Source organism: Eumetopias jubatus, unplaced genomic scaffold (assembly GCF_037043125.1).
Source record: "Eumetopias jubatus isolate StellerSeaLion01/CBP00866 unplaced genomic scaffold, mEumJub1_p1.0 scaffold_13, whole genome shotgun sequence".
NCBI lineage: Eukaryota > Metazoa > Chordata > Mammalia > Carnivora > Otariidae > Eumetopias > Eumetopias jubatus.
Window position 1 is genome coordinate 59,783,347 of NW_028274819.1, and position 20,856 is coordinate 59,804,202.

Below are 20,856 nucleotides of genomic sequence, written 5' to 3' on the forward strand. Positions count from 1 at the left end.
AGGCCTTCTTCCCTTATCTAACCCTACTGGTTACTGAAACAGTCTTCCAATTGGCCTCCCTATTGTTGTCTGAGAAACCAACCCATCTGCATATACCACTGCCAGAGAGCTCTATCCAAGACCAGAATCATGCTATACCTTTGCTCGAGGACTGTCCTGTGCTCCCCATTGCCTTCAAAACCAGACTTCTAGGCTGGTCTACAAAGCCCTTCCAGGTTGTCCCTAGGCTCATTTTCTAGGCTCTTCTCTGGGAACCATCCCCTTCATGCCCTCTACCCACTCCCAGTAGACACACCGGGCACTCTCACACAGAGGCATGGTGGGAAAGAACACGAGGAGCAGCGTGTGGGCACTGGGGCCAGAGAGACCTGGATTTGAGTTCCGGCTCCTCCCTGACTGGGTATGGGACTTCAGCCCCAGTCATTTAGACACTCGGAGCTCCACATCCCTCTGGGGAAAAATCCTACTTTGTATGCCTACTGTCAGCAGCTGAAATACTTTATGTAAAACAACTAAGATACACTGAGATACAGTATGCATTGAATAAATAGTAGCTATTAGTACTATTAATTTAGCCAAATAGTTCAGAGAGGCAGGGGTGAGTTTACAAAGACAAGACCTAAACCTAGAAGAATGGGACATCTGAGAAGCTTCCTATGGAACTGGAAGATCAATTTGTAAGAACAAGTAACAGTTAGTGCCTTGGAATGTTCTGGAACCCACATTTCCATTTTTGAGCTACGACAGTTACAGATACAGAAAGAGTATAAGACTTGAACCAGTTTGAGAGTTGCTTTGTCTCCTGAATCCAGCAGCCCTGGAATGCACAGATCTCCCGGGACAGAAAGAACATTCCTCAATCAAGTGCCTGGCAGTGCCCTGAATTGGCAGTTGGGCCTTCTTTCCTTCAGAGCTGCTCACAAGAAGTTCATATCCACAGAAGAAGGATCTAGGCTTCAAGGAGCATCTGTGATCTTTGACCTTTTCACTTGGTGCTCACTGACCATCTGGTGTAGGTCTGCCATGTTCAGAGTCCTGTGCCAGGCAACCTGGCTCTAGGAGAAGTCGCTGGGATTGGATTTGGAAGACCTGGCTTCGTGTCCTCAGGTGAGCCACTGTGCACAGACTGTTTCCCTCATCTCTAAGTGCAAATAATGAATCCTTCCTGCCCAGTCATCAGGGGTTACATCCGAGGTTGAGCAGAGATGGTTACCATCTTATCTCCATGTCTCCTTTCTGTCAAGTAGCTCCTTCTCTATATTCTCGTTCCTTGCTTCCCAGCTCACTCGGCACATTTATCACAGCAGGTGCTTTATGCTTCACAACCTCCTCCTGCATCCCTGGCGGAGGGAGCTGTCCTCCTCTTTGCTCCCATGGGAGCTTGTACAGACCTCTCCATTGGCACGGACCACATTGCGTTGGAGTTATTTATGAAAGGGTCAGTTCTCCAAGCTGACTATAGGCTCTCGGAGGGCAAGGCATCTGTTTTATTCACTGATGAATCTCCATCACTTAGCAAAGCAGATATTCAGCAAATGTTGAATAATTAAGAGACACTTAAAAACATGCTAAGAACATACCACGAATTACATGCTTTCATGTCGTTGTCAGACTCCCTAAAGTAGGTTTAATTCCGAACTACAGGTGAGTTGGGTGAGGCTCAGACTCAGCCAAAGTCCCATAGCTTATAAACAGTGCTGTCAGAATTCAAACCCAGGCCTGTTGGACTCCAAAGCCTTTGCCCTTTCCCCAGGCCACACCACCTCTCTGGCCACAGTGACAGATTTCAACTATCTCCCACCAAGGTCAGACTCGGTTAGGGTTATTCCTAAAGGAGTGTTACCGAACTGGAGGCCATCTATGCAGTCAGGTCCCGCATATCAGTGCTATTGCTAAGTGAAGGAGAAAGGACACCTCCGTTGTGAGAGCCCCGTTAAAGGCACCGCTCTGCCAGAGAAGCTAGCTGGCAGGATGGCGATGAGTAAATGCCTTTATCAACTGTGAGAGAAAAGAGCTATCAGAAAATAAAAAATTCATCTTACAAAAACAAGGTTATCACTATCTCAAAAACCAAACCATCAAAAGAGAACTATCTTCTATCAGAAACTCCACCTGAACGGAGGTGGGAGTAGGGGTCCGTTGGGCAGGAAAAGTCCCGCTTAGGATGTTCTTTAGGACAAGGCAGAGGGGTGCCCTGCAGCCGCTGACGGCAGCCACACTGTGAGTCTGAGAGGTGTGAATGCCATCACCTCTAAGCCCCTGTCTGTCTTGATGACTGTCTGACTGGGAGAGTGTGGAGGCACACAGGTGGATGTCATCACACACCAGAGACCCGGTCACTAAGATGTCAGGGGAAGCACAGGATCTGGGTTGCCAACCTAGCTCTGCTATTTCCTACGTGTGAGATCGTGGCAAACAGCATTCGATCTCTGAGCCTCGTTTCCATATCTATAACGTGGGAACGCACAGACTCTAACTTCCCAGGTTGTGGGGGAAGTGAGGGATAACACCCCCAGTACAAGTACCCGGCACAGAACCACCGGCACTCGATCGACGGAGTGCTGGGACTGTGATCCTGGCTCTGCTGCGTGGAGGCTGTGTGTCCCTGGACAAGGCATGTGACTTCTCTGAGCCTCAGTTTGCTTATCTTTAAAAGTGCGATTTAAGTAAATAAAAGGTTTGGGGCGCCTGGGTGGCTCAGTTGGTTGAGTGTCTGACTCTCGGTTTCAGCTCAGGTCATGATCTCTGGGTCGTGAGATCAATCCCCTTGTTGGGCTCTGGGCTGAGCGTGGAGGCTGCTTAGGATTCTCTCTCTCCCTCTGTCCCTTCCCCCTCTTCCTGCACGTGTACTATCTCTCTAAAAATAAAAAATAAAATAAAATAAAATAAAAGGTTTGCAAAGGCTCTTGGCATTCTGTATCCCAAAGTGGCAGAATATCAACCATAAGAGAGTTAATCTCAGGAAACAAACTGAGGTTTGCTGGAGTGGTGGGCGGTGGGAGGGATGGGGTGGCTGGGTGATGGACACTGGGGAGGGCATGTGCTATGGTGAGCGCTGTGAATTGTGCAAGACTGTTGAGTCGCAGATCTGTACCTCTGAAACAAATAATGCAATATATGTTTAAAAAAAAAGAAGATAGCAGGAGGGGAAGAATGAAGGGGAGTAAGTCGGAGGGGGAGACAAACCATTAGAGACAATGGACTCTGAAAAACACACTGAGGGTTCTAGAGGGGAGGGGTGGGGGGATGGGTTAGCCTGGTGATGGGTATTAAAGAGGGCACGTTCTGCATGGAGCACTGGGTGTTATATGCAAACAATGAATCATGGAACACTACATCAAAAACTAATGAGGTAATATATGGTGACTAACATAACATAATAAAATAAAATTAATAAAAAAAAAGAAAGAAAGAAACATCAACCAAGAGTGAACAGAAGCTCTGGCTATGGATTGAGGAAGATGGCTGAAATGCTGACATGGGGGGTAAGGGAGTCCTGAAATCCCGGGACTCTATTGAACTTCTCCCCGGCACGGTCTTCTGGTCCCTCCCGGCAGCTCTCTGACCCTCAAAGGCTCCTTTGCCAGTGGCATGGCTTTACTCGCTCTTGAAACAGACCGTTCCTCAACCTTTTTTCCCCTGCTTTAATCTCTTCCTTCAGTGAACATCATCTTAATACCTGGGGTTTGCCGATAATCTCCAAGCGTCAGTACAGAGCTCAAATGTGCTTGTTTTTACCCACAGGCCAGCCTGAGCCCCTGCCCAGACTCCTGTCCCAGCCTCGTCACTGGAGTCGTAGCTCCAAAGCTTCAGAAACTTTCAGTCATGCTAGCTGGAAGTCCCACAGTGGCTTCCTGTTACCCGTAGGATTAGTTTAAACAACAGAACTCTTCACATGCCACCTTAAATCCCCGTACCAGGAGCCAGCCTCACCTGAAATCATTTAGCCCTCTGATCCATCCCCACACCCCACAATGGGACCATCATAAAGTTCTTTGAACACTTCCAGCTATTGCCTATCCCCAGGGCCTTTGCACATGCTCTTGCCTCTGCTGGTATATTCTTTCTCCTAACCTTCATCTAAACAACTCCTATTCCTACCCCTGCCCCAGCAATCTAAATTAAGTCTCCTGTTTGTTTCCGCAGAGCACCTTCTTCTCTATACCACAATGAGTATTTACCATTTACCATTATATATTTACATATATATTCGATGACTGTGTTTAAATTCAAGACTATCACAAACTGTCTCAAGCAGGTCTATAAATGACATAAAGGCAGGAAGCATGACTATTTTTTATATACCATGGACACTGATGCCTGCTCAGGTCATGGTGTGGAAAAGGTAATTGGTAAATACTGGTTGAACGAGAAAATGAACATAGTGTCTAGGTCTGCCTATAAGCCCTCTGGACTTGCTCATCCTGTGCATCCCCTTTGAAGCATCATGCAAGGGGCTTCAAGGAGTGATAAAAAAGGTTCTTGGTTCCTTGGTGCTGTAAAGAGACTGAACAAAGACTTTTCCCTCCTCATCAGCTACCTGGGTGGCCTCTCCTTATTCTCAGCCTCACATACTAGCTCCTGAGAACCTCAAGGTCAAGTACCGTGTCTGCCTCCTGGCTGCAGCTAAAATGCCCAGGCTAGGGGCTGGCACATAGTAAGGGGCTCTCAGTTGGCACTTGCTAAACCAAACAGATCAGTGAAGATGATGACAGACACTGAAGACCTTGGTCTCCCCTTTTTCTCAGAGAACCCTAATTTTGATTAGCGTGTTGATGTGGTGAGCTACAAATATTCCCTTCCTCAGCCTCCTTCACAGCTCTGAGTGTCGAAGTGATGCAGCTGTGCCAAAGAAACGTAAGCTGGAGGTTTTAGGGAAAATGGAGCTTCCCTGCTTCCTTTCTCTTTCTTCTTTCCTGGGCCTGATATGCAGATGAGCCATGCCACTGCAGCAGCCAGGCTGGGACCACAAGGGGGCAAGCATGAAAAGAGCAGCCAGAGCTGAGGACGGCAGGGCTCGAGCAGTGGAAAGAGCCAGGTCCCCGATTCCACCACTGGGTGCTGTCCTGGCCCCAGATGGACACCCTAGCCTGGGAGCATGCATGAGAACGCCAAAGCCCCACTGACAGGCCATCCTAGCAGGGATGTTGTTATGTGCACACGGAACACATTTCTAACCATTTTCACAGAGACCGAGCTTTACTGCTTGGTACCTACTGTGTCCTTGAGCTATCTTTTCTTCTTTCCTGCCCTTGAGGTCTCAGGTCCCAGAGAATTCAGAAGGTTTAGCAGTCCAAGGCAGATCCGGGGGGGGGGGCGGGGGGGTGGGGGGGGGCGGGGGGGAACCCTGCCCTCCTTCCCGTCTTCGGTGAGCAGGGTCAGCTGCCTGTGGGGCTAGTCCCCGGTCTGCAGATGTAGCCCTCTGATGCTCTGAGCTGTCTGCCATGAAAATGGATTTCTGCCACAGTCTGTCCCCAACATGCTGGCTCGAGCGCTCCCTCGGCCTCCGGTTTCATTCCACTTATACCAGACTGCTCTGAATAAATCACTGCTATCAGGGAGAGGTGAATTCACAGGGCACTTTTCCAAAGATGGGTTTCCAGCGAAAATTTCACAAAGTGCTGCCAATGTCATTTACAAGAAGGTTAGTTGATTACTGAGAGACCTCGATACTTCACCGCTGTATTATATTTTATAATTCAGAGGAAGGGAATATGGGGAATGGTGGGGGCAGAGCTTATTAAAAACTGAAATCATTCTGCAATCACTTTTCTTAGTCTTTTCTTTGAACTAGTGCAGGTTTTTACACAAGGTAGAATTCTAGGATGCTGGGGCTTTTTCTCTCTAGCTGCTTGCAAAGGCACTCAGAGGCTAATAATGAACAGCAGTCTTGTGTGATCAGAGCAAAGGAAGTATGGAAATGGTACTGTCTGGGGGGTCTCTGGAAGATTATCAAGGACCCAGTTTTGACTACCCGTGGAAGAGAGATAGAAACTCATGTGAAAGCCTCTATTCACATCTAGAGAGAAAGAGGAATGGGGTGTAGGCACAGCAAATAAGAACCCCACCAGGGGCCTTGACCCAGACCTTCTGTGCTTTGCGGCTCCCCTTTTCCCTCCCTTCTTTTTCTCATGAAATCACAAAGCTCAATCAATTAATGAGCTCTTGTTCTGGACCCCATAAGATAAACCCTCCGGCTCTAATCATTTTATTCCCTTGCTCAAAAACCTGCAGTGGTGGGGCACCTGGGTGGCTCAGTCGTTGGGCGTCTGCCTTTGGCTCAGGTCATGATCCCAGGGTCCTGGGGTTGAGCCCCACATCAGGCTCCCTGCTCGACGGGAGGCCTGCTTCTCCCTCTCCGTCTCCCTCTGCTTGTGTTCCCTCTCTCGTTGTCTCGCTCTCTGTCAAATAAGTAAATAAAATCTTAAAAAAAAAACCAAAAAACAAAACCTGCAGTGGCACCTAATACCTGCAGAATTGAACTCTGCCTTAGGGAAGCATGCAAGCTTGTCCCTGACAACTCCATCCACCCTCCCAGGGCATCCTGCGTTCTGGTCAAACAGAACTTCTGGCTATTTATAGCCAGCATTCAGTTTTTGCATACCTCCCTTTTGCTCATGCTGTTCCTACTACCTGGAATGAACTCATCAATTGCACCCCCCCCAAAATGTTACTTCATCCAGAGCCCCTCCCTGACCCGTCTAGCTGGACACGCCCTTGCCTTCCTCCAACCCCCGTGGCACTTTGACCAGTGACTCCACAAGTGACCTTTTTTTCTCCTTCCCCTGGATTGGAGACACTTCCTGTGTCCATGCTTCATCAGACCACGAGCTACTTTTGCCAGAAACCATGTCCTACCATCTCTGTATCTCCAACTGGGGAAAAGGCAGGAATGCACTATTTGCTGGAGAAAGGAAGGAAGAAGGGAACGGGGGAGAGAGGGACGAAATCTGCTTCTAGTCCCTGGACATGGGTCCATTTACAGCAGCCACCTGCCTGGGCATGAACAAAAGGATTCTTCTCTTTAATTCGTACTGATGTCCTAGACCAGGAAGACCAGGGCATGTTTCTCGTAAAAACGGCTGGGTCTATGTTTTTTAACAATGATTCTCATTTCTTTTCTCTGTGTCTCTAAATCCACTGTGGGGCATCTCTGTTATTTTCCAGCTTGGCTCACCATGGCCACAACGTCAGCTTGATCTGTCCCTTTATGCTTCGGCATCAACCAAAACTAAAAGATAAGATGCTCTCTGGACACCCAAAACATTGCAACATGGACTTGTCAGGTCTGGGGGTTGCAAGCAATGCATATGAAGATATTTTTATTTTTAAAGTTTTGGATGCTGTGAGGTTTTTTTTTTTTTTCCCCTCCTATGGTCTTTTTAATGATTTTGCAAGGAAACTTCCTGGGCTAATGTAAGATGCTTAGTTATATTGGAAGCAAGTTAATAAAAGGGAAATTAAATTCCATATACTACAAATGGAAATAAAATATTTAATAATGTCATAGCAAATAGTAAGCTACTGTGGGGCAGAGTGGGGAGAGCATAGGATTTGGAGAGCAAGTTGCCATCCTAGCCCTGCCCGCACTAATAACTACGCGACTTTGGGCAAGCCAGTTAAACTCTCCAAGCCTCAATTTCTTCAACTGTAAAGTTGAGATCAACATACGTAGTGTCTAAGGTTCTTGTGAGGATTAAATCACACACAGCAAAGAGCCAAGCGTGGTCCCTAACACACAGTAGGCACGCTCTATGTGTTGAATGAAAAAATAGGTGGGAAGGAGAAGTGTCATACTCCAAGCAGAAACCTGATCCTGGGAAGAAGGCAGATTGCTAAAGAAGGGAGAGCCCAAGCTTTGGAGCCGGTCAGATATAAATCCAAGCCCCAGCTTTTCTCTTGCTATCCCTGAACCTTAATTTCCTCCTCTGCAATAGGGGGTGATTGTAAAAATAAGAATAATCACCTCACTATCTAGAGGCTTAAAGAATATATTTAATGCCCTTTGTAAACTGCACCACTGAATTATATTTTAGCTACTGGTATATACCCACCTACGTCATTCAATACTTGGGGTCAGCAAGGCTACCCACACCCAGGGGAGCCAGGACCAGAAATAACATTACCTTCAAATTCTGGATCTCCACATGGGAGGGAAAAACTGTTCTTTCTGAAAGCAGCTGCCCTGTTTTATTCTAAAACTTGCTCAGTTTCAGTGGTGTGTGTGTGTGTGTCTGTAAATGTAAATGTATCCAGTTCAGAGGGAGCTCAGTCAACATCAGGTTTCTGTGTGTACGTATTTATGTATACAGTTATTAAAGTGCTTTTAGATTTTTTTCAAGGCAGAAGATAAACTCATTTAATTTAAAATCATCAGCTGGATTGCATTAAATGGAGGGAAAAGCACAAATGTACACAATAGAGCCATTTGTTAAATTAAATGCAATTATTTCTCCTGCTACTTAATTACAAACAGACATAAAAACTCTGGATTCTGACATCTCAGATCTTCTTAAATTCTAGATCTGCATTTCAACATGTAACGAAAGGGAAGGTCATATTCTACTCTGTGTGTTAAGCAAACCTGAGAGTTACAGTTGTATATTGGGACCATAATGAGTTCACTAAAACAAGACCCAAACTTTTAATTAACCTGCCAAGACAAATTACAACTCACAGCTCACAGGTAACAATCACAGACAGCTGAGACTCAGTGCCACGGACCCTTGGGGAGAGAGGGATTAATAGCAACATTAGAATCGTCTGTTTTTGCATTAAAGAAAAAAAGGTATTCATTAAACAATCACTGTAGCTTGAAGGAAGACAGATAAGTCCAAAAGGCAGCAAGAGAAAGGTGGAAGGAGAAGGAAGGTGGAAGAGAATAGTAGCAACTTCCATTGACCGGGTGCTTACAGGGCTAAAGCCCGTGTGAGGCATTTTGGATCTGCTCTAATCTTCACAGCGGGGATTGCAGAGTACTATTATCTCATTTTCCATATAAGAAAAAGGAGGCTCAGAGAGGTGACCTGACTGTGGTCACAGAGCTAACGTGGGGCGGTTAGGGGAGGAAGGAAGAGAAAGCAGTGCTCATGAGGCATTTGTTCTCACAGCTCAGCTGACAGACCACTGGAATCAGGATTATCTGGGCTCTACCTAAGGCTTAGCGGGTCATAATTCCTGGGGAAAGGGTCCAGGAATCTGAATTTTAAGCCGGCTTCCTGGGTCATGCTTTGCACAACAGTGTTTGAGACCATTCCTAAGATACCATAAACCCCTGCTACTCAAGATGTGGTCCCCAGATGAGCAGCACTGGTTAGAAGTGTAGAACCTAAGAATCCACCTACGGAAGCAGGATCTATATTTTAACAAAACACCAAGCCGTTCATAAAATTCTGAGACGCACAGGATAGCCTATCTGCTCTAAAAAATATTACAGGGTTAAGGGAGGTGAAGGCCGACTTCATCATCAAACTAAGAACAGGAGAACCAGAGGGAAAAGCAAGACCATCGCCTTAATTATGGCAAAACAGGTTAGCAAGCCCTGACAAGCCAAGAGTTGGCAAAGGTACCTCAACTCTACCTACATTTTACTTCTCTGAGAGGCACATCCTAATTAAAAGTAGCTTTCTTTGGGGATTTATATTAATATCCTTTCACATTTATGCTCAGTTATTAAAAATAAAGAATTCTGATTGTAAGAGAACTAGGTTCTGATCAAGCATGACTGTGAGCTGTGCCTAAGTGAAGTCAGGCTGTGGGACTGTGAAGCTCTACCTCAGGTACCGCTAATGACTCGATAATCCTTGTTGCTAAAACGAAGCCACCGTGCCCAGAAGGAGAAAAGGAACAGGGTCTGGAGCCTGGCAAACCCCACAGAGTGACAGCCTCACTGATGGTAAGGACCCCAACTGGCTCTCCAGTGATGGGATGGGGCTGTGTGCATAGCCTCCAGCTCACCACCCCGCTGCAGCAGGGGGCTGAGCAGACGGGAGTGCCATGCTCTGGCTCACAGCCTTATCCGCTGAGTCACCCGTCGGGGCCTGGGCTGGGTGTCGGGGGGGCGGGGCAGAGAAAATTATGTTGAAGTTCTCAGCCTCTAGGCCCTCAGAGACCAGCAGCTAGGGCAGACATTTCCAAATCACAGATGCACAAAGCGCCATCTCCTCCCTGGGAGCTGATGTAGCCAGACGGCCTCCACTGCCCTCACTTTGCCAGGAGGGGAGACCACGGAGCCTGCAGGGACAGCAGAAGGGTACAAACCATGCCCACATTTAATGGGATAGGTAGTCTCTGCCTCGACACTAATGGCAAAATTGCAAATGGGAGGAGAAGGGCCTGAACATGATGACGGCTGTTTAGAAGGAGAAGCCAGGGTTTTGTGGGAGTTTTAGGGACCAAGGACCAGATTCAGAGGTTTTTATTCAATTCCTGTTTTCCATGTCACAGAGACTCCCAGCCAAGGACTGAGACAGGGTTTTGAGGTGAACCCTATACCACATAAAGCTTTTCATTAAGCAGAAACCCTGTGTCCAAGCATTCTGGCTGGTGGAGTTTTATTTTCTGTAAGTTTTATTTTCCTGCAGGGGATTTTGTCTTCAGGCTATGTCATAATGCTTCCAGTATAAACTGAGAATAAATGTTCTCTGACCTGAACCACTGAGACCACTATGTCCTATGGCTATCTAAGGAGGAGACGAATTCTATGGGATGTGCGGGTAAAGAAGAGAAATTCCAGGCTCACCAGACACCAGCAGGCTTGTGGGGTGGCCCAGGGGCTCACTTTGAACGGAGAGCTGTGGCCCTCTTTCATGACGAGGGACAGAGAAGGTGTTAAGCCCGATTCCAAACATCAGAGATCGCTCTCTGTCAGAGACCAAGATGTCTCTTGTTCTCAACAGAACCCCAGCTTGACTGATCACATTGTTCATCCGGACCTTCGCTCTGCTATTCTCATTCTCTCTCTGAGCCTTCATCTTCTTTTCTCAACTGCCAGGGATTGTTAGCTCCAAAGGCAAAACAAACTAACAAAAAGCCACACACACCTCAAAAACAGAAATCCAAATCACAGATCAATGAGTTGAGCCAAGGAAGCTATAAAGACAAATGCAGGTGAGAGAGAGAAATGACAAGAAGAGATGTTGCCTGTGGCTGGTCAGACAGGGTTCCTGTCTTGTTGGCAATTCTACCCCTTGGTTTCAGTGTAGCAGCTGGTCCACAGTTAACACAAGAAAGGCAGTGGGCAATAGCCCAGAATGGCCTGCCGGCCCCTCCTGTCATTCCTCCCTTCCCTCATGTCCCTAATCCCCACTCCCATCCCCGTCCAGCAAGCCAGTCAGGATGGACTCATGCCGGACTCCAGGTGGCATCTACAGCTGTGGGCAAGACATATTCCCTTGTTGGCTCCAATCCTCAGAATCCCCCACGTCCTTCCACCCAAGGAGACGAGATCCCACAGGCCCCAGGGGCTGGAGGCTCCTTACCAACGGCAGTGGTGAGAAAAGAAACCACTTCAGACTCCTTTCCGTCATTGTAAAAAGCCAGGTGCCAGATTCCTGAATCCAAATACTGGATGAAGCCGGTCTCATGACTAGATGGGGGGACGACTCCCCGAGATTGGCGCTGAGGTCCCTCCAGGCTCCGTGCCTCCTGGGTCAGGAGCCTTCTTCCATCCAGCAGCTCTACAAAGTCAAACTGAAGTACAAAGAGCGCCTAATTAGCAGTGTGTCTGCTTCACCACAACGCTAGATTCCTTCTTCACACTTCTCCTGGGGCACACACGAGAAACCCAACCTGAGAGCAGGCACAAAGGCTAAAGCCACATGAAGGTTGATCAACCGACTTTGACTCCTCCCCAGACCCCTGTTTTACATGGTAATAGTCTCCAGATTATGCTGAGTGCAGCATAATTGGCGAATTTTTCTTTAGTCTCATTTTTCTTTAATTTGGTGTCTATGTGGGCAGTCTTCATCTGGCTGAGTCTGCACCAAGACGAATATGCTTTTCCAACGGTGGGCATGTTGTGATCAGAAACCCGGCCATTTAATGACTTCACCCCAACTCTGTGCAAGGGATGGTGGGGATCCCAGGGCTCAAGGACTGGGACTGGAGCGCTGGATGTGCCTCAAATGTCAGTCAAGTACAAATGAAAATTTGATTTCTATCTATCTTCCTGTTATCAATGATCCTTTCTAAATGTTCCAGTTTCAGGGAGCAGTCTTAGGGGAACTAAACTGGACTAGCTCAAAATTCTATCAATAATTACATGCTGTGTCAGATACACTGCTGGCTGACCCGAGCCTGCTAGTGTGAGACTCGAGGGTTAAGTCAGTCATGCGGTGTTAACAACAGGTAGGTGGTTAAGTCCTACTGGTCTACCAGCAAGCAAACTGAGCAATTATCTGTCTCCTAGCTATCTATCCACCTATCCACCTACCTATCTTCTAAAAAAACCAACGTGTCTATTCTATTTCATGTATAAATGAAGTCCAAAGAAGGCGATTAGGATTGCTGTTCTACAAAGGCATAAGGGGCCAAGGCTCTATTTTCCTGCGATTCTACCATCAGCAAATACATCTATGTAGCTTTCACCTAGAAATCTTCCATAACGATTGGGGCTACGCAGGCTGCACGTGGCCTGGGAACGTCTGATTTATGTTACTCCAACCCCAGAGCTGGGAGGACCTCACCTTACCAAGTCTGTTCTTTAGCCATCACAACTCGTAACAGGTCAGTCATCCTGGATGAGTTGTCCGGTGTTTCTGGTGTGCGTGTGTCAGAGTAACCATGAACCGCCAAAGGACAGAGGGATGTAAGAGACTAGGGAAGTAGCATGTACTCTGAGCCAGATCCTACACTAGCTGCCTTATAAAATGTTCTTCTAGATTCTTCACAACAGCCCTGTAAAGTGGATATCGGTGTTGCCACTGGAGGGATTAGAAACTTGCTGAGTGGATGAGTACCAGGCTGGAGGCTTTTTAGCTGATAATGAGAGGATTCAAACTCAAGTCTGTCTGACTCTAAAGTGCCTGCTTTCCTCCTTAAGTTACATTTCTTGGATCATTTAACATAGGTGACTGGGTGATAGTAGAAAGGCTATTGGAATATTTCCTAAAATTCTTTCTTCTTAAAAAATTCCAGGGATAGAACCCTACTCATCAGAAAGGTAGGGTCTTAGAGAGGGCAAATGGAGGAATGGGCTATCAAATACATGAAATGCCCCTCAAGCACAAGGCTCCGGGTACAAGCATTAGGCTTCCTGACTTCAGGTTAAGGTGTGAGGCAGGAGCTCCCGGAGGTCAGCAGGGGATGTGGCGTTCTGATTACCTGTGTATGTGAAGGAGGAAGGCCTTTTCTGCCATAAATGCCAACCAGAGCTGCCTTTCCCAGAGACACATTGAATTTCAGATGCACAGGATGGTCTATGAACACCTGAGATCTCCAGAAAGTGCCAGGAGGAATCTTCTGGGAAGCCCGTCTCCCCACGTCGATTTCTCCAGAGTCTATAAAACTGTCCTCTGGAAAGAAACTACTGGGCTTTCCTACCAAGACACAGGGAAGGGAAGACAAAGACAGCACAGTTAGCCACAAGTGACACGTGGGGTCAGAGCCCCTGAACTGCAGGACGATCCTGTGTCTCCTGTGCTTCTCTCTACGATGTTCCACTGCCAGCCCCCACCCCCACTCCCCAAGGAGGAGTAAGAACATCCAGAACTTTTTTTTCCCCCAGTAATGCTCAAATTGTTCTGCTAAAAATATGCATTCTTCCAAAGCAGTATGGGTCCTCCCAAAGGGCCATCTGTATACTGCATAATTCCACAGCTTGTTAAGATATATTCTGATCCCCAAAATGATCATTTGCGGTCACAGGAGAATAACTTGTGTGTGTGAGTGTGTGTGTGTGTGTGTGTGTGTGTGTGTGTGTAAAAGCATGTACGCTAAAATAGGAAGGATAGTGCGAACAAGGTGTTATTAAATTTCCAACTCAGAATGGTTCCCCTAGCTGTGGGAAGCATGATCTGAGTGGAAGAGGTATTTTACAAGTTTACATGTTTATGCATAATTGGAAACCAAATTCTGAGGCTAAGACATGTAGATGGGGATTTATGTTGGGAGCAGGAGTAGGGTTGGGGAAGATGAAAGAGGGGGTACTTCTGAAGGGAGGGAATACTTCTAAAAAAATGCTTCTGAGTCTGGGATGGAGGTCTTTGAATATCGTTTTTGTGCTAAAATGGGGGGGGGTTGTAAAGTTTTGGGAATTTCTCAAGTTCAGGCACAAAGCCTATGACATACTTGGAAATTCAACCCAGGTCCCTGACCCTGCAGGTTGCGGGGAACAGAGTCAGAAATCTGGTCCCTTGCCCCTTTCTGTCACCAGTCAGGAGACTGACAGCTTTCTGGGGGCACCCGAACTATCAGGAAAGAAGGCGGCTTATCAAACTTCCTCTGTTTAGTAATTAAGCACACTCACATGTGAAAACTATAAACCCCACTTCCTGCCAGACATCAGCCTTCTGAGGAGTTGGGAGGGGACAGAAGGAGGTGACAGGGATGTTAGAAGACCTAAACCCTTAGGACATCGACAAGCCAAACTCAAGCCAGCAGACTACATCCTTATTTGTCATAAGGAATAAACCCCCTGGGTATCCTAGTTCCAAGATTTGGTGTTTTGTTAGAGATGTTCGAAGAGACACTTTAGAAAACAAGAATCCATTTGTAAAGAAAACACGTTTGTGGGAACTTTTTTATAAAAAGCATTTGGGGAATAAGAAATTAAAATGTCTTTTTCCCCCTAGCTTTGTAAGATTCCTTACAAAGCACATTTGATGCTGAAATGGAGCTTGGCAGGGCATTGTTGTAGTCATAAAATATTTTACTGTTTTAAATAATAAAATTCAATTTAAATGTTAAACTTCTCCATATGTTATCATTCCTTTATAAACTCTAGGCAGAAACATCAGGTTTTTAGCTTCGAACTATTAAATGTTATTTTAATTAAAAATATGCCAACAAAAAAAGTTAAAATGCATGCTCTCAATAAAAGCACCACTAGTATTCTGTCATTAGCATAGGAAAGAGCTTGCATTTGATTCCTTTATGGAAGGAATGTGCCCCAGACTTTTACCTTGAAAATGTAGACACACACAAACAACCACACTGTGGTTCAAAGTTCAAGACAGAAACCAAATTCACAAAGCATTAGGACGGAAGAGAATTACTTTCACGTTCTTATCTGATTTGGGGCTCCTGATACCACAATTCTTTTGTATTCTAGGAAGAAAAGAGCATACCCTTTAGCTTCTAATTCTGCCAAGGATGCAGAACTATGAGTTTCCTCCTAGAAACTGCATAGTAATAGCCCGAGACTGCTAATTCCAAGGACTCATTTCCTTTGTGAGTAGGTGGGAGTCAGAGCTGATGGGATTTCCGAATTGTCTGCATTCAAATAATTCCTATGTCTGAGAATAAATAATGAATGCTTCCCTCACAGTTTGGCATGCTGTTGGGAGCACCCTGCCTGCTTCATTTTCCCCTCTAGTGAGCATGTTTTTAAGAGACAGCTATTCCCTCTGCTAAGTTCTGAGCCTCACAGGTCAGAGGCCAGCCCAGAGACTCTCTCCAGAGGTCTGCCGGCCACAGAGGCACAAATAAGTTGGCTTTTACCCCAGGGAGTGGTAAAAAGGGAATATTCTTTTCTAGCATTCTAGTATTTCACCAACGTGGGCCCAAATGGTAGAAAATAATTATCGTTTGTATGTACACACAATCAAATAAAAATAGTAAATTCTGTTCTAGGGCACACCCCTCACCAGGACCTTGACTCTCTTGGCTGAGTCTGTGAGGGCCACTTGGGCTTCAGGTCAAAAGTGACCTTCGTGCCAAGCCACCTGAAGGGACCACAGCCCAGCCGAAAGGCGATATTTTTGAGGGAAAAGAGGATCCCCATCTAGGGATTTAACCTTTATCATTCCTCTACTCTGGTCCCCAGTGGTCCCCACACTGGACTGTACAGAGGGATGAGATGGGGGCTTCGGAGGGGAAAGAGCTACAGCCCATGGAGTACCTCTGTCTGGTGGGGAAGAGACATGAGATTGACTGGTCTAGCAGTTGTTCAGAGTGAAGCCACACTCACCCCTTCCTGCCTTCCTCTTTCCGGATCCTACAACCTAAGACTCTTTATTCTTAATTCTGAGCGCCGAGCAGTGAGCACTAGGATAGGAACTTTCCCACTACACAGCAAGATCCACCAGTGGTAGAGGAATGAGAGATGGTAGAGGGAGGAGGGAGTCGGGGGAGAAGAGTCCTGTGTATAAAATTCTTTTTATCCCTACCTACGTTCTGGAAAATCATAATGTTGACAACAACAACAGCAATAAGAGCAGCAGTAGTAATAGTAATAAAGGTAGACGTAGTGGTAGCTCTCATTTACTGCTCTGACCATACGTTGGGCCCCTTTATGTACACTGGTTCAGTTAATTCTCACACTAATAAGATGTTATGTACTGAGGCTCAGAATACTTAAGAAACCATTCAGAGATAAAGCCATTTGGGGTTTCTCTTCATTTATTATGCCTTCTTAAAGCATCAAATTGATAAATGGTTAATTAAAACTCTTCAAAGATACTCTCAGTGGTGGTAGAGTGCACTGACCCTCTTTAAGACCAAGAGTCCAACTTAACTCACAGTCCCAGCAGGCTAACTAGCCATCAAGGCTAGGCCAGGTAGATCCAAGGCCCACTGAGTGCCATGGGGCACAAAAAGTTGACAATTTTTATGAAGTAGGAACCCATAAACAGGACCCAGAGTTAAAGGGCAAGAGTTGGTGTCTCAAGTCATTTTTAAAAAGGATACTACACAATTAGTGGGGGCCCCCAGAGACATAAACAATACCAAGAGCTTAACTAAGAATGAGGAACCCCCAGGAGCATGATCAGGTTTCATAAGGCAAGTTTTACTGGTAACAGTCCTGTTCTTTGTAAAGATATACAGATTCAGCCTTCCTCTAGCAATGGCCATACAAATATGCAATCCCGCCTATAAAAGTCAACAAACTACTGGAAATGATTGGATGGCTCAGCCAAACCAGGAAGACTTGGAAGAACTGAAATTCCATGCACTTCCCAGTCATAGTCCTCACTTTCCCGACCCGAGATCCATCTACACAGGTTTTGAATTCCTAATCAACTAACGTTCTCCCCCTCCCTCCACCTTTCTGGTTCTTTTCAATGCAGTAACTTGCACAAAGAATCCTTTAGTTTCCTTAGCAACTGCTGGAAATTTATTTGGTTATCAAAATAAGCTGTTCCATTTTGGAGAGCCCAGCTGAGCCGGCGTGCAGCAATTTACATGGTTTAAACTGATGGGCAATTTTGATTTCACTGCAGAAAGAAGAAAATGCTATCCCTAAGCCTACCAATTCAACCATCAGAAATGCTTGTTTATTCAATGCTTTCCCCCCTCTTTTCCATTAATGCATAACATAAGTTCTTGTGGCTTTACTTAAAAAAGCTGCCATATTTGGTTTCCATTCCGTGACACCCCGAAATGGTAACAGCAACTTTGAAAATATAGCGTAAATTGCAGTTTGATGTGACTCTTGACAGGATGAACATTTAAAATACTGGGCTCATCATAAATTTCATTTGTATAATTAAAGAATATATATCCTTTTAAAATATTCAAAAATGCCCCAATTATTTGCAGGGTCTTTGAAGGGAAAATACTACTTAGTCTGGATTTCTGAAATTCTAATAACTGACATGGAATGGCTTGGGATTTGAGTGGATGAGGAGAAAGAAGTACATTTGTTGAGGTGTTACCATTCTGGTTCTTACAGATGCAGAAACAAAGGCCAAAGAAGATGGAGTAATCAGCATGAGTTAACAGGGCCGGGATTCAAATCCTCGACAATCTGGCTCCAAGGCCCATTTATCTTCTTTCCATCATGTTACATTGCCTCTCCCATCTCTGTAAACCAGGGCTGTAATCTTAATTCTGGAATCAGCTCTCCTCTCTGATACCCGCAGAAGGGACAGGAAATATGTACTCACATCAGTGTTAAAGACTTTTGCCCTCGAGATATGTCTAAGGAAGCAGATTTTTAACATTACAATTAAAAACATAAACTGTGTAGACATTGGTTTGACCAGGGCAAAAGAAATTAAGAACCATGTGGTCTCACATAAACTGTAGGAAGCTTTGTCCTCTGTTTTTCCAGACTGATGTATTTTTTGTCATAGTAATTGCTTTTGATGCTGACCACTTTCCAGCACTGCACTGCATTTTAGGGGTTTGTAAACAGGATTTCCATTTGCATTAGTAATGACAGATAATCCCTTTAAGCAAAAACACTCCAATTAAAGTAAACCAATAAGCTGGTGCAATTTTATTTTGTCTCTTATCTGCACCTCCTGCTCCTTGGGTAAAACAAAACAAAACCTAAAAAAGCCACAAACTAATTTCATTAGAATGGGAGATTTCAGATAGATCCAACTCCTGTTTAGAGAATGTTTGACAGAGATCATGGAGGAAAGAAAATACATTTTGCTAAATGAGACCTTTTTCCAATGCCTTGAGGGTTAAACATATCTTAAATCTGCATTTGTACATGCTGATCTAAAGACTGTCCACATTTATAATATTCATGTATGGCATCTGACACTGTAAACTGACAAGGGAATCACAAGCCAACAGGCAGGACCATGGACAGGGCTGACCTGGAGAAAGATTCTGGAGAACCATCTGGTTAGTTTGATGATTCTTTTACCAATTTCATATGTAGGACTTGCCCTGGAGATAATTTAGCTCAATAGCCTCCTTTTAGTGAGAAGGAAAATGAAGCTCAGAAAGTCTTTCAAGGGATTTGCTGAAGGCCAACTCAAGTGGCAGCAGCTGGACTTGAACTCAGGGCTCTTCACTCCTAACCCAGAGCTCTTCCCGTGGCCCCATCCATGCTCCTTCCATATTCTATTAAAGGGCAAAGAAAGTGTAAGTTATTCAGTGTTTCATGTCTTAAAATATTTGTAAAGGAGAAGACTGGAATTGCCCCTAGGAAAAGTAGGCAGAAGTTCTGGTTTGGCTCCATGGAAATGCTCCCATTCTTACTTTCCTTAAGGACCATAGGTCAAGAATTGGTTTTGTTGGAACAATACAGAGAACATTAGCATAGCCTCTGTGCAAGGATGACATGCAAATTCATGAAGCGTTCCATATTAGAAAACAAAAAAAGTAAGAGTTGATTTCGGCCTTCAGGATCATTCGGAGATTCTGAGTAGCTACTTCAACCAAGCATATGGTACCCTGTTAACCAAACTGATTCCTGGAAGGCAAATCCTTAAAAGGACAGGGAAGCTCAGAAGCTAAGACCCCAAAGTTAACTGAGATGAGAGGAAAGAAGATATAAGCAGTCAAGGTTGGAGGCAGATATGACCACTTTGCTGACAGATTAACACCGGAGAGATAAAGCAGGGCACAGCAGGTACAGGCGAGGGAGGCCCACATCTGCCCAGAATGACAATGAGACTGGCTCATTAGCTCAGTCATCTTCCCTATTACCATTTTTGTAAGTCTCTGCCACTCTAGGCTGATAGTGAAAGAATCTGCGTAAATGGCATGTTAGACCTTAAGAAATTCAAAACATGGGTCTACCAATGTCCCATTTAAGAACGCCAAACTCCAAATGTCACCACCACTTCCATCGCTGATGGAGAAATATTTGTGTCTTGTTGTACAATGGGATTTTTCATCTATATCTCCTTCAGTCTTGTAACCATTGGGTGAGTCAGGTAGGACCACTTTTGGAGACAGCAAGAGCTCTGGAGTCATCCACACCTGGGCTCCATTATTTACTGGCTATGTGGCTCTGGTCAAGTCAATTAATGTAACTCTGAGTTTTTGCATCTAAAATGGGTATAAATAATCATACTTACCTCACAGGATCTCTGTGAGGATTAAACGTGAAATGCTCTTGACAAAAAGCTTTGAACCAAACAAACTGTATAAACACTAATGATTATTGTTATTGCAGATGAGGAAACCAGTGGTCAAGAAAATTAAGTGACTTGCTTAAGGTCACATGGTTGGTAAATGCTAGAATACCTCAACTGGTGTTTCCATTACACCACAATGGTCCGAGGGTATTTCAATTACAACATACCATCTACCCACTTCACCACACCCCCGTCCTGGAGATGCCCGTTCACCCCCATGAGGTTGCTCCAGAAGGGCTCATCTTGATTCCACACAATCAAAGCCAGCCACCCCAGCAGTGTGAAAGCCCATAATACTTCCCTCAAGGCATGAGATGGGATACCGCTGAGCACCAGGAGAGCTGCCCAAGCCCCGCTACGAGCTCACAGTGACAAGAAACTGAGATGAAGACACAGGTGGATGGGCAGCCGGCGTGGAGTGCAGAGAGATGGAGGGAGTGCCAGAGCATGGAGCTGTGAGTCAGGCACATGATGTGCATAATGAAGATCTCTTCGGTTCAAAGGCAGACACAGAGGACTCACAACACGGACAACACAGCAACCCTACCTTCTGTGGCTCCTTTGCCTTTCCTGTCAGGGATCTCTAACCCAGTGCCCCCTGATGGATACAGGGAGACGTCCGTTGGCACAGGCCAACTGCTGGCTGTGTCCTCCGTGATCTCATACATCTGCCCCTCCATCGGCTGCAGGTGCCAGTTTAGGCCAAACAGGTGCATGGCTGTGGTGAGCAATGAGAAAAGTCATCTTTTTCTGCTGGCGGTGGAAATGGAACTCCCAAGCCACAGGGGAGGGCAGGTGGGGGGGGGGGACACAGGAATTCAGTTCAGCTCAGGTCAACAAATAGCCCCTGAAGAGGGCTCTTGCAGCACCA

At 45.7% G+C, this 20,856-nt stretch overlaps 1 protein-coding gene and 1 non-coding gene across 4 annotated transcripts in view; one reads left to right on the top strand and one right to left on the bottom strand.

Moving 5' to 3' along the window:
- The window catches only part of TENM4 (teneurin transmembrane protein 4), a 368,675-nt gene that overhangs the window by 162,838 nt on the left and 184,981 nt on the right, over positions 1 to 20,856 (bottom strand). For all 3 annotated transcript variants that reach the window (XM_088018017.1, XM_028116004.2, XM_088018018.1), the window contains 3 exons: positions 20,533 to 20,703; positions 13,324 to 13,538; positions 11,481 to 11,691 (listed from right to left, as the gene is read on the bottom strand). In XM_088018017.1, coding sequence (XP_087874143.1) covers positions 11,481 to 11,691; positions 13,324 to 13,538; positions 20,533 to 20,703 — 597 coding nt within the window. The remainder of the gene's footprint in view (positions 1 to 11,480; positions 11,692 to 13,323; positions 13,539 to 20,532; positions 20,704 to 20,856) is intronic.
- LOC114218825 (U6 spliceosomal RNA) lies at positions 19,106 to 19,213 on the top strand. Its single transcript, XR_003611247.1, has one exon. It is a non-coding gene; the product is annotated as a U6 spliceosomal RNA (small nuclear RNA).